This window comes from Rhipicephalus microplus, chromosome 3 (assembly GCF_043290135.1).
Source record: "Rhipicephalus microplus isolate Deutch F79 chromosome 3, USDA_Rmic, whole genome shotgun sequence".
Classification (NCBI taxonomy): domain Eukaryota; kingdom Metazoa; phylum Arthropoda; class Arachnida; order Ixodida; family Ixodidae; genus Rhipicephalus; species Rhipicephalus microplus.
The window spans coordinates 250494604-250508383 of record NC_134702.1 but is presented as its reverse complement, the minus strand read 5'-3'; the positions used below and the strand labels follow the sequence as shown (position 1 = coordinate 250508383).

General features: G+C 46.9%; 1 protein-coding gene across 1 annotated transcript in view; it reads left to right on the top strand.

Moving 5' to 3' along the window:
• Mlf (myeloid leukemia factor) overlaps nucleotides 1-12190 on the top strand; it is a 53741-nt gene extending 41551 nt beyond the window's left edge. The window contains exon 6 of the mRNA XM_037420116.2: nucleotides 11870-12190. Coding sequence (XP_037276013.2) covers nucleotides 11870-11945 — 76 coding nt within the window. The 3' untranslated portion in view covers nucleotides 11946-12190. The remainder of the gene's footprint in view (nucleotides 1-11869) is intronic.
• Nucleotides 12191-13780: the final 1590 nt, after the last annotated feature.

Sequence of the window (13780 nt, the reverse complement as noted above, 5' to 3'; positions counted from 1 at the left end):
AATGTAAAACCTGGGTCCTTTGTTTGCAGCCTAATTATCATCTAAAGAGGGAGCACCAAAACATTGGCAACAGTGTAGAAACAATGTAGGTTGTTGAAGGAGTGCAATACACTATAAATCAATTTGCTGGGCCAATTTCAACAGGAGTTAGAGGACATTAGTGTTCAGAGAAAAACAAGCCACCTTCACCTGTCATGCATGTGACCCAATTAAAAAATTTTTCTATTTGTATATTGCCTTCAAAACAAGCATATTACATACTGCATGCATTCACCTTTCTGGCAAAAAAAGCATTATGCTGATAGCTCAGATGGAACAGAAGTTATTTTCCCTCCAACTTGGCAAATACAGTAAAAGCTCGTTAATTCGTCACCCGTTAATTAGGATAATTCGGACGGCTCTATTGGTCGCGGCCAAAGTGCATGTTAATCTATGGGACCAAGCCTTCGTTATTTCGTCGGAATTCGGCTCCGCACCTCTTAATTCGGACAAATGCCGACGGCTGCTGCTACACAAAAGTGTGATAAAGCAGCGCCGGCACCACTGGAGTGAAACCGAAACCTGAGTGGCATCGCCATCATCATCTAGTGGGGGCGATCGCAGCATCACTGAACGTCGGCGTCTTCTTTCTTCTCCACTCAGCGCCTCCGACACCGTTTTTCCTTGTGTTGTCGTGTCGGAACCATCTCTTGCAGAGTTCTCTTTTTCTTCCATTGTGACCGTATTTGCATGCCACCACCATCGTGCGCTACAGTGATGGCAACGCCGAAAAAGCGGCAGAACTACGACGCGAAGAACTTGGCGAGAAACGGTTAAGAAAGCCATTTGGAACAGTTAAGAAAAATTGTGATGTGAGCCGGAATCTGCGTGAAAACGGAGACAACAATTACAAAATACTTCAACAAATATAGGTATGCTTCTGCAGCTTGATTTTAAATGTTGTTTTCCCTGTTCATTCTTTAATTCGGCGTTCGGTTAATTTGGACAGTTTTTCAGGTCCCGTGAAATCCGAATTAACGTGCTTTTACTGTATGCCTAAATTGATGTTTTGAGAAAACGAGAAAAAAACGTTTCAAAACACCTTTATTGAAAAAATGCTAATAAAATCTTATGAAAATGCATCAGGGGCATAATCTGGATGCATCCCATCCTTATGCTTCTTCTTAAGGGGAGACGCTCCTCGAAAGCACTTTTTTTTTGTTATTCAACTTAGAGCTTCAGAAATTGGACCACTGATGCAGTTTTTCCTCCTGATTCCAAATCTGTAATCAGTTTTTACATAAGTGCAATAGTTTGGGAGTTGTGTTTCAAGTAATGGTGAAACTTGATAAGTTTTCCGGGAACTTTCGCGCATACTAAATGTTCATGCAGAGAGTTGTTCAATGGCTCCTTTTGCTCCCTATTAGCCATAGAGTGCCGATATCTAGCTAGAAATTGTGCTCCAACTTTGAAACTATGAAAAAAACATCTGTGTAGCAAACTACCCTTTTTTTTCCACTCGACCACCATTAAATTTATTAATAGATATTTACAGCTGATAGGTTGTGCTGATTCAAGTAGATATCGGCACCCTACGCACTCTCCTCAATGTGTGTGCCAAATTTCGTCGTCGTATGACCATTCTAAGTGCCCGAAACACTTCCCGCAAAAAATGCAAATTGGCCAAAATTGCGAAATGAGAAAAACGCGTTTGAAAGTTTGAAAGTCTGTATTTACAAAAATGAAAAACGCAGTAGCACGAAACTTGTGCTGAACACATACACACATGTCCAGAGGGAATATCAGTTGTCTAAAACTCTCCAGCACCGTAGGTTTTCCCTTCCCGGCTGGTGCGGCAGGACTCTTCCACCCGGGCCCTCTTGGCTGCACTGCGACGGTGTGCCCTCGCCTCAGCGGTCTGACGCACATTCATCTTGTGCATGTGCATGCTGTCTCGGCGGTCGCTGAGGGTAACCAGGGCCTCCGAAGGAAGCACCCCAAGCTCTTCCAGCACCTTTTCAAAGCTCGCGTGGCCCCGGTTGAACCACAGGACTGCAATGGCTGTGGCTGTTTCCACAGCAGTCCGGGAAGCAAACCGGGTCTTTGGACACAGCAGCCATATTTTGCTGTTCAGGGACTCGGCCGCGTTCTGTGTCTTGCCGTGGAGGCACCGGGCAAGCAGCTTCGCATCTGTGAGACGCTTGTAGATTGGGAGGACTGCCAAACCCTGGGCCTTGGTCAGGAGGGGGGTGTGGCACGGTGCAGGCTGGCCCTGCGCCTCAGCACGTCGGTGCTTGCACCACGAGTCTGGGCCTGCAGGACAGAACTTGTGACTTCCAGCACCGTCTGTTGAGCACGAGTGCAAACATGAGGCCCATATGGCAGTGTACATCTTGTGGACATTTCCCCGATTGTTCACAATGGCCACCTGAAAGTAAGTTTGAAGCTTCTGGATGGTGGTCTCCTTCAGCTTCTCCCCTCGTGGAAGTGGCGTTGGCAGCTTCCGCAGGCCGGTGCCCAGACGTTTCGCCACGTGGTTGGTGCACTCCTCTTTTTCAATTGGAGTGTCAGGGTACACGTTGGCATCACAGACCCCGTTGTAGGCCTTGCTGTCTCCATCGCTTAGGAAGATGGTGAACCGCAGGGGTGTCTCATAGTCCACAGTCCTCTGCCAAATGCGCACTGCAGCTTCGGCCTCCATGGCATGCGAAGAACAGTCGCAATTCTTCTCACAAACGGGATGATGAAACGCCTGCCATGTTTCTTCATCGCCTCCCATGTCGTTATGCAAACTGCACGCCAGGCAGAAGTTGGAAAGCACTTCATAGTCCAGGCACAAACCAGTGTCCAAGGACACTACAGTTCCCACACCATTGTGGCTTTTGTGGCCTCTTTTTTGCCATGTGCCGTCAAACATGACTGGCACGTCACTGTTACCAGCCACCTCTTTGGTGACGCTGCGTGCCCTTTGCATGTTTTCACAGACAGCCTTCACTGCCGCACTGTGAATCTTTTTGCCGATAGCATGGAAGGTCTTATGGTGCATAGGGTTTGGCAATCCAACTACTGCACAAAATCGTGAAAGTTGCTCATGCCCGATACCGACGGCACGCGCTGCAAGCACCACTTTCAGGTTCACGGCAAAGGCGTCACGCGAACTCCCGCTGTCGTAGCTTCTGCTTGCACCGCGGCCGCCATCTGACGCGACCCGCTTCGACGAGTACGCGGACGAAAGGATGCTCTCCGAGCACTCCGCATTCTCGCAGTGTAGCTCCAGAAACGCCGAAAGGCCTTTCCGCTTTTTATTCGGTGCCCGAACTGCGAGTTTACTCTCGTGACAAACGGGGCATGCCGCGCCTGCGACGACGGCCGTCAATGCACCCAACTCGCACAGCACTACGCTTTCGGCACGATCGGCATTCGGCCTGACGTCGTTTTCGAATAACGCGATCTTTTTCTGCGATGCACTCACAAAATTCACTGCAGCGTTGATCTCGTCGTCGCAGTTGCCATGGTCGACGTTGCCGTGGTCGATGTTAGGCCTACCGGCCGCTGGCCCGTCGCGGACATTTTCGTTGGCGGTGGCTTTCTTGTACGTCCTCCGCCGCTTCCCTCTGAACTTGTTCTTACTTCTGTATTTCCGATGGTCGGCAACGGCCTTTTTCGGGCTTGCCATCGCACGAAAACAGCGAAAAATAACTCCGGAAAACAGTGAAGCGAACTACGGCAAGAAAACACGGGTGCTGTCAGCCAATGGCGGCCCTGCGTTAGTGGCGCGCGGTTTGAAACGGCGGGAAAAGACTGTTTTTGTTGCTTTTTTTTTTAGATTTTTCGTGAACGTACGAGACTTCAAGAACCGGGATCGTGGAGAGTAAGGACAACTCTACACGAGCCAGCGTCCGCAATATGGCGGACAGCTCTCTTCGCGGCCCCGCGAGCACGCGAACAGCAGCCCGTTTTGTGTAAATTTCGTGATGCCGCGCGTCACTGCCGCTCACTCAGACGCGTTTTTCACTGACTTCTGATGCTTATTTCGCTGTGATATTTTCAGATGTCAAAATATAATGTATAAAGATGATAAAGCAACAAAAAACAGAAAAGGTGAATTTGGAAAAAAAACGCGACTTTTCGACCCGCGTCTCCCCTTAACGAGCTTTCTCAGACATAGGGACGCTTCTCTTTATTTGACGTTGCACTCTGACGACAGTCCTTCTCCCTAGCCCTCTGGGATGTGCTGCTCAATATCGTGATGTCCAGCTGCTCTAGAATTGCAGCAAATCTATTGATGTTGCCTGTGTTGAAGCACAGCACAGCTCCTGTAGCAGCAGCTTACATACCAAAAAGAGAAGTGTGCTGCTCCTTTGATACCAAACTCCAAATCACGAATTGGAGGCTTTCGTGTGAATTTTGAGTCCTGCCTTGCTGGCATCTTGCCTCGCGGTCGCACCACTTGGCTCCTAAAAGCGCTCAATTTTTCGCGCTGTTCCCGACACCAACGAAAGACCCTCAAGCATCGTGGTTGTCTCGCCGGCACGTCAGGGAGGCACCGATCACATCAGCGTCTACCTGCACACAGCCGGAGTCGACATAGCGCGCACTGTCAGGGAGGCCCGTGTCTACGCACGCTTCACTGTTGCCGATAGCATCGGTGTGGTCATAATTCACAGCGCGTCCGCTATACGGGGAAGCCGTCTCGCACATTCCTCCATCGATAACATCTTCAGTACACGAGCGACCAGTGTCCTCCTCGCCGCGCACGAGGACGTTTGGGGTTCAAAGAAATAGCTTTAAAGGGGGAGGCTACCATCGGATACCAACTTTTTTGTTTATTGAGATATCTTAATGAAATTTTCAGGATAGACTTATAGCAAAAGCATTAGAACTACAAAATTTCATCAAGTTATGTTCACTGGTTTTCAAGTTACAGCAGAATATCAGGGTAGTGCACATGGTTCTCTTATTCCAGGCCTGGAGAACTTTCAAAAGGTGCTGGAACTGTGAAATTAACTATGATGATTCCCAGATTGATACTCCAGGGGGTAACAGAGCCCTTTTTTTGAATTTCCTTGCTGAAAAGTTTTAGCAGACCATCAAACTTTGTGTTCGTGATTAGGATATTATCAATCAAATTTTGATTAAATATAATAAATAACACACACAATATATTGAAAAAATGGGCTTGTCACCCCCTCAGAAATTTATTCATGTACATAATAAAAAAAGACTTATAGAAATCCAATGAGTGGTTCCAGAGATATGGCTGGAATAAGCAGCCTCACTAGCCAAAAAAGTCATTTTGAGAAAACGACGTTTGAAAGTTTTGAGCACATAGGCAGTTCTAAAATGAACCTGCAGCGTAACTGGAGGTGTCCTTTGGCACTCTCTTTCTTTGCCGCCTTTCCATCTTCTCTAGGGATCGCTTCTTAGCCTTTTTCAAGCGCAGAGAATCTTTCTCGGCTGCCCGTTGAATGGCCAGGTGGCCAGGTGTTAGCCCCACTGATGAAGCTAGCTCTTGAGTGGCCCTGTAGCAGCCAGCATTGTATCTTAGCACTGCATCATGCAGTGCTGTCTCCACAGCAATCAGTGACGCATGCTGCTCTTTGGGCATGAGGGACCACAGCACAGAGTGAAAGGACTCTGATGCATTCTGCGTCTTTGCTCCCAGGCAGCGTTGCAGAAGAGAAGCCTGTGAGAGCCTCTCATAAATGGGTAGAAGTGCATCTGCAACATAGCGTGGCAGCTTGTACGAATGCTTCGGAGGTGGAACCCCGGTAATCTTGCTGGCATTGTGACGACACCAGGAGTCTGCACCCTCTGGGCACAAGTCGTGGTGCGGCTCCTCATCCGTCGACGTCACATGGTGGTACGATGCCATCACTGCCCGCCGCATTGCAGCCACATCATCGGAATTGTTCCGTAGGGCCCAGCCATAATAATCTGTCAACTTGTCGATGAGGGCCTTTGTCAGCCTGCCCTTCCCTCCCAAAGCCTTGTCACTTTTCTGCACAAGGTTGCGAAGTGCAGTCCCCATTCTCTTCTGAACGTGGTTCAGGCATTCCTCTTTTGAAATGGGGACCAGTCCATAAATATTTTCTTGTACAAGGGCAGAGAAGGTGGCACTATCTCCATCAGGCAACGTTGTGTAACGGAGGTTGCGATTCGACAGTGAGCGTGAAAAGAGGATGATAGCTGCCTCAACCTCCATTCTCCCTGATTCAGAGTCGGTGTTTTTCTGGCACACATGATTCTCCAGCCAGCATGCATAGTCTGCGTCTCCAGGCTTTGGCCCTACTCGCACGTCAGGAAACTTGTTCGCAAATGCACAGTTGACGTCGCGATCGCACTCGAGGCCGATGAAAGAGAAGATGCGGAAGCCACTGTCGATGAGCACGAGACACCAGGCGCACTTGTAACGGCAAATTCTTGCACCGGCGGAGCAGGAGTTCCATTGCTAGGCGCGTCGATGCGACCACTCTCTTGCGTAGATGAAGCAGAAGCTGCCCCACAGGTACCGTCGGCGCGATCACCGTCGGCGCACGTGCGAGCGGAGAGCCTCGCCGCGCGGACAAGCTTCATAGCTCGCTTCCTTGCACTGAACGATTGTAGCGTCTTCTTTTTCGTTGGGCGCATCGTGAGCGAACACAACAACGATCTCGTATTGACGGTTGAAATTCGTCTCGTAAAGACGGTTGAAAATCGTTTCGAAGACAGTTGAAACGTGGAGAGTATGCGAACGGCTGCAACGATACACGGAAGCGAGCGGAACACAGACGCCGGACGGAGGAGCAGCAGACGCAGACGAGCGGCCGCATCGGCCGCATTATGCGCAAGAGCGCTACGTCATCGCGCGCAGCAGCCAATGGCAGTCGCGGGCTCCCCCGCGTCCTTGGGGAGCGCGCGCTTCGCCCAATCCCAGCTGCGCGCCTCAGCCGCGGGAAACTTGAAAGCTCTCGCGAGCCCTCCAATCATGAGCGGCTTGCTCCTCTCCTGCGCTGCCGCCGGCGACGCAGGTGGCGGGGAAAGAAAGAGCAAGAATTCACAAACAAAACAACACCAAAATGGCGGCGCTCCGTCGAGCGGTCGAGAAACTGCGATCACGCCAAGTTGGGGTATATTTGAGCGCTCGCGTGCTGCTCGAGGGCCGCTGCGGCATGTTCTAAACTTTATTTCAAATGGTTTCGCGACGAATTAGACGTTGATATTTACAGAAAAGGTAGTTTGATACATACTGCCCGAATATGTGGTTTGCCAAAATTGACTTTTTCGCGATTTTTCGGTTTTCAAAGGCCGCGTCCCCCCTTAAGGCAACTATGCATGCGCAAAACCCGAACTGCATTTTAGTTTTGGGTTGGGAACGCTATTTCCTAAATTCAGTGGGAGCACCAAAGTCTGCTCCAAAAGTTTTGGGTCAGACGAACGTGACTGCACCCACTGAAGTGACGGCTCTCGGTCAGGACTTGAGTGACATAGAATAGGGGGAGGAGTGTCCGAAGCGCCGCAGACTCTATTCGAAAACTCACCACTCCTGCTTGACCCGGAGCCTCCGTACGCAAAAGACTATGGGGCCCCTATTATTTGACAACTTTCTTCTATCTCTGCGCAGCACGTCTCCAGTCTTCTTTATCTGTGTGCTACAGCGCGGCTCGCTAACGATGCGAGTGCAGAGACGTTGCAGCTGAGAAGCACACAGCGAGCCAACATCACGAAATCGCCTGCGCCAACCGACAGTCGCTTCCTGAAAATACGGAACTTTAAGGCCCAACGAGGTGCATGCAATTTTTGAGCGACGACGTCAGAATTCGCTGTCGCAAAAGGTCATTTTTCGTTGTCGCATCGCAGGTTTCTGGAAAACCAAAAAAGGTCTCGACGATTTTCGCAACATCGTAGCACCCCCAATTCTCGCTTTGCTTGTTCTCCGTGCATACAGGAACTTCTCATGTGTAAACAAGGCGGCGGCTGTATCTTTTTGTTAATCTGGTTATCGACGCTTTGTTTTGATGCTTCACAAGGGGGTAGCTTGCTGCAAAGCTGATTATTTTCTATAATGTCAACAGAATCATAGCGCATGCTTCTGGGAGCCCCTAGAGATCAGAGCAGGTACCACTGTTGTGATTAAATGATTGCGACAAAAAATAGCCGTTAAAACATTTTTATGGTGTGCGCGGCCGATGCGGGGACAGCTTGCAGAAGATAGCGCCATCAACGATGGAAAAAGATGAGTAAAGCGCAACAAACAAGCTGTTTCTAAACAGTGTACGCATATGCCAATTGCAAAAAACTAAGTCACCTAACTTTTTTTTTGCATTACCACATTTTTTGCTTATCCCGAAAAAGTTTTAATAAAATTTGCCCCACATAATAAACGCACCCCCATCTTTCCTCAGATTTTTCGAGAAAAGAAATGGGTTTATTATGCGAGTAAATACAGTATGTAGTCGTGCTTGGCAGCTGTCTGTAGCATCGTCATAGGCGCCACCATGTTTGTTGATGAAATCATGTACAAACCAATGAGCACGCAGCCTCCAAGAGCTCCGTGGCAGGGTCTGCTGCAGTGTACTGTGGGTGGGTTTATCTGCTCGCCTTTGTAAATGAGCAGCCTGGTGCAGTTAGCTCCCGAAAGCAGCTAAAGTGAGTTTTTTTTTTTTTATTATTGCATTGTGCAATAAGGCATTTGCAAGGGACTTGGTACTTTCACTCAAGAGCCCCAGCTCGTATGCAGTTTATGTAAACTCAAACTAGAAATGTCTGCCTTTTTTTACTACTTTATAGGGGTGTTCTTCGAAGTGCAAGAATACTGCATGTTTACTACTGCGTACATGAGACAGTGATGGAAGTGCTGACCCAATTGCTCCAAACTGTACCCAACACGTACCTAACACGGTTTCAGAAAAAACTATTCATGCGAGACTCAACTTGCATCTTTCACCCATGGATTAAACATCATTCTTGATCATTCATCTATCACTGATTGCATTTTTTTAGACTTTTCCAAAGCTTTCGATAAAGTATGTCACAAGTTGTTACTTCACAAACTACAAAATCTTAATCTTGATCGGAAACTTTTATTTTGGCTTGAATGTTTCCTATCTAACCGCGCTCAGTTTGTTTTAGCTAACGATAATGTCTCACCCCGAACGAACGTCTCTTCTGGAGTCCCTCAAGGATCTGTCCTGGCTCCCCTACTCTTTCTTATTTACATTAACGACTTACCTTTATCTGTTACTTCTCACATTCACTTGTTTGCCGATGACTACGTCCTCTTTCGCAAAATATCTAATGACAATGACCTATTAACCCTTCAATCCGATCTTGACGCTATTTCTGTGTGGTGTAAAACATGGGTAATGGAACTCAACACTAACAAATGCAAGTTCCTTCGCGTATCTAGAACTAACCGTATATTGCCCACTTACAATCTGAACGATGCTCCTCTGGAATCTGTCAGCACTTACAAATATCTCGGAATACATATTACTACCGACCTCACTTGGTCCGTGCATACCACGTACGTAATTAATAACGCTAATCGCATGCTCGGCTACGTACGTCGAAATTTCTCACAGGCTCCTTCAACACTAAAACTAACTCTCTACAAGACGCTTATCCGCTCCAAACTGGAGTAGGCTGTATCAGTTTGGGATCCTAACCAAGAAAATCTAATACACTCACTTGAAATGGTTCAAAATAACTGTTCGTTTTATATTCTCTAACTACAACCGGACTGCCAGCATAAGCACTATGAAATCTAGCCTCGGATTACCTTCCTTATCATCTCTTAGGAAAATTCTTCGCCTTTGTCTTTTCCGTAAGCTTTTCTATCACAGCCAGCTACGAAACGAACTAATTCTGCCTCCTCGGTACATTTCAGCTCGCATAAATCATGTCCGTAGAGTCGGCTTGCCGTCCTGCAGAACTAACTCCTTTTCCCAGTCATTCATACCGCGTACATCACAGGAATGGAACCACCTACCCGCACTGACGGCAACGATCTCGGACCACCAACTTTTTTAAACTGCTTTAGCTAACATTGTATAACGTGTAACACTGAGGTACATTGCATTTTCCTGGTTTTGTTGTGTTTATACCTTTTTTTATGCTCTGTTTTATATTATGTTTGTAACTATTGTAACCCACTCCCCTCTCTAATGCCTCTGGCCCTGAGGGTACCTAAATAAATAAATAAAAGAGAAATCCTGCTCCATTCTGCTTCAAAATGCAATATTTGTTAGTAACTGCTCCAAAAACTGCTCCAAAATGGCACTGACAATATGAGAATGATGAACTTTTACTGTTTGACCAGCTCATAAGTCCTAAAGAAACTGAAAAACAACTGTATACCAGCATCCCAGTATGTTACCAGTGTACAGCATTATTGGCCCTGATGTCATCTATGCGACAGAAACTGGCGTGTGAATCTTATAGATTAATTAACAATTTTTTTCTTTCAGCTAGACATGCACTTAGTGTGGTAAAGTGTGAAAATAAGCAGGATGGCTTTTATTTCCTATCGATTATGTATACTACTTGTTTGGCAGCAATTATATGGGGCTGTGGTTACTTCAAAAAAGGGGTTCTCAGCTGTTCCACTTTGATTTCATTTCTACCGTAAATACTGGTATCTTAAATATATAGCTCATTTCACAGCCCATTTTTGACAACTAGCTATCTTTTTTGTTTACTTCTCGAAGTTTACATTCATTGCTGTACATGAAATACACTTCATAATAAAATAAATAATAATAATATTCGTGAGGTGCTTTGATGATGCTTTGAAATCCAATTGGTGTATGAAAAGTTTTGTATTTGCTCCTCCACCAATACCTGCTCCAAACTAAAATTTTTTTTCCACTTCAAAAACACTTATGGCTGCTCCAAAACTACTTTTCTTGCTCCAATGTATGCTCCAAAAAGTAAAAAGTCACTTCCATCACTGATGAGACAGCTAGCTACGACTTCACTTGTAATTTATATTACCCTGAAATGATTTTGTAAAAGTGTTACTTGTGTAATTAACCGAAAGAATACACAGTAACAGAGAAAATCATGTCACTAAAAAAAATTTCTCAAAACACTCTAAAAATGATCTTGTGTGTGGCAGGTATCTTCACAATTACCGAAGATCAGACATAAGTGCCTCGTTTATGCTCAGGGCATAGTTGGCTGAAATGGGCCGGACCGAGCCCAAACATTTGAAGCCTGGGGCACGTACGGACTATATTTAAATACATTGGGTTGGACCGGGCTCGGGCGGGCTGGAGCATGGCGTTTTCGGGCCGGGCTAGGTAGAACTGCTGCTGCAGTGTTATAGGAGGCCTGCACGTACAAGATGTGCCCTTTTTCTGGCGACCAGGTCCAGTGGTCATTGCGGGAGTGTGCAGCATAGTCTTGAGGAACCTTTTCCCGAGTGGTGTGTGAAAAGCTTTCCAATGGCAGCTGTGACATGCTCACGGTTTGGTATACATCCGCATGTGGGGCCCTTTGCTGTCTGCGTCCAGGGATGAGAAATTGTACACTGTCTGTTTTGCCATGGGTCGCTCAATAACGCTTTGCTAGTTGAGCACGATCGGAGTAGTGCGCCATACGTGAGCAGGCAACAATATATGCGGCCCTCGCTAAGCTGTGGTGATCTCTGCTACAGTGAGTAGTGTGGTTACCACAAGTATGAATCTTTTGTTGGTCAGCATGATATATTCAAAAAAAGTTGTTAGCACTATAGGTTCTGTTTGCACCAATTGTCAGGTGTCTTGCTAAGTAAGTGCTAGTATTTGTTCAGCTGTTACGTTACTGCAGTGTAATCAAGAAACCCGCTCAGTGCTTGACCTTTCTTATGGGCTTTGTGTTATGGGACCTTTCTCATGGGCATACTCCTAATGGGTGCTATCTCTTGCAGTTCCCAGCAGCCACAGCATCGGCCTAAGCGGAGGGCCAAGTCCAAGCAGCGACCACGCCACGAGACCAGCATGTGAAGCGGCCTCCATGGGGTGCTGTGGGCATTTACGATAGCAGTCTTCATCGCGGTGGTCACTCAGTTGGTGCACCCAAAGACTGTAGTTCCTCCCTCTCAACCCAGAAAGCATTACTATTATTCTCCCACCTGCATTATACGTGCATCCATTGGCATTGGCGAGCTGTCATAAATAGCCAGGTTGTTAGCATGCAGATTACACTGGTTGTAACTGGCACAGGAGATAATAAAGTTGTGGCCTCTTTTTTTTTTTTTTTTTTGAAATGGTGATGCCTTTCTTAGTCAAGCTATGTCAGGCATCCGTTAGGATCCGTCCACTGCCCTCTCCGATAGCAACATCTGCAGGCGCGCGTGCTTATCCTCGCCCCTAGCAACCGGAGCATGTGTTGCGAGAGTGTAGGAGAGGGTAGGTGCAGTGCTTTGCTGTTCCTTCTCTCATCGTTCGCACTGTGAAACCCCAAGGCCAAGCCGAGAACGCTGTTTGTTTTGTTCACTCCGTAGTGTTTTTTAACCGTGCATTTTTTGTTAACCGTGCATTTTTAACCTCGCTACTAGCGCTGGAAACCCATATCGTGTTTCTTGTGACAGAAAAATGCCACGCGTGGCAGCACGGTGGAAGACCCCCAAAAAAAATATTCTAGCACTGGGTTTTCACCTGTGAAATGCCGCTACGGACGCTGCGCAATTGCAGTCACATTTCCTCGCAATTCCCTTCGGGGAAGGGGGGGAGGCATATTTTTTTCATTTAGGCATTTTCTGCGTGCACTCACTGGAAGATGTAAAAAAACACTGGAAGGAGTGTAGACAGTGAAATCATTGCGTTATGTCTACTATATGTGTAAGAGCACTTACTAGGGATTGTAGTCATGATTTGCATGTTCAGTACTGTGTTCCGAGCGATAGACTACATAAAGTAAAACCTTGGTAATTTGAAGTCTCCGGGACAGTAAAAATCTGCGAATTAAGCGGGCTTTCGAATTAACAGAACATACGAAAAAAAAATGCCAGGCCTGTGCGGAGAGCCCAGCACAGTCACAGCGAAAGCTAGCAGAGCGGCCTTTTAGAGCCTTTTCTAAACATTCATTGGGTAACTGCTGCAAGCACACTTGCTGGGTACCCACTACGGCATTAATAATAATTTCTGGGTAGTAGGCAGGCATTCGCTATGCTATCTTTCGTCATTCTTCTAAGAAGCGTGGTATCCGCTGAACACTTCCAAGGAATTTTTTGCCAATTGTTCATGCAGTGAATGACATCGATGAGGAATGAAGCCTGAAGTGGGTTTGTGCCACAGTTAATAAGTGATCAAAAACAAGTTTTTGTAAGGGGTTGGAGCATTAGACGACCCACTTGTCACGCTATTCGCATTGTGTGACGACTGGTTGTTTTGCTGTTTTAAAATGCTTTATTTCTCATATTATTGCATTTCCTTTCCCAATATCAAGCCTGCCCAAGGCAAGTTTGCAAACAAGTCCCTAGCACTAGCAGGGCTTAGTGGTAGAATACTGGACACGAGTTCGAGCCCCACTGTGTCCTTTGTACTAGGTCATTTTTTCTTATTTCTGCAATAGTGGTTAGGCACACCGGCGGCGGTGGACAACTAAGGCTCCGTGCATGACCCAAGCTTTCATCTCGTAACAGCTTTTGCTGTAAAGGTAGAATGCAAGGAACCTGAAATTATTCAAATTATTCAGGGCTGGTCGTTTGCTGTGCCGGCTGTTTTGTGGCCCCAAGGGTTATGTTTTCCAGCAATACTTGGTCACAGTTTTGCCGCAAACAAGGGGGAATTCCGGGCGTAACTGCTGTCACTGCAAAAAAAGAAAGACCGAATTGTGC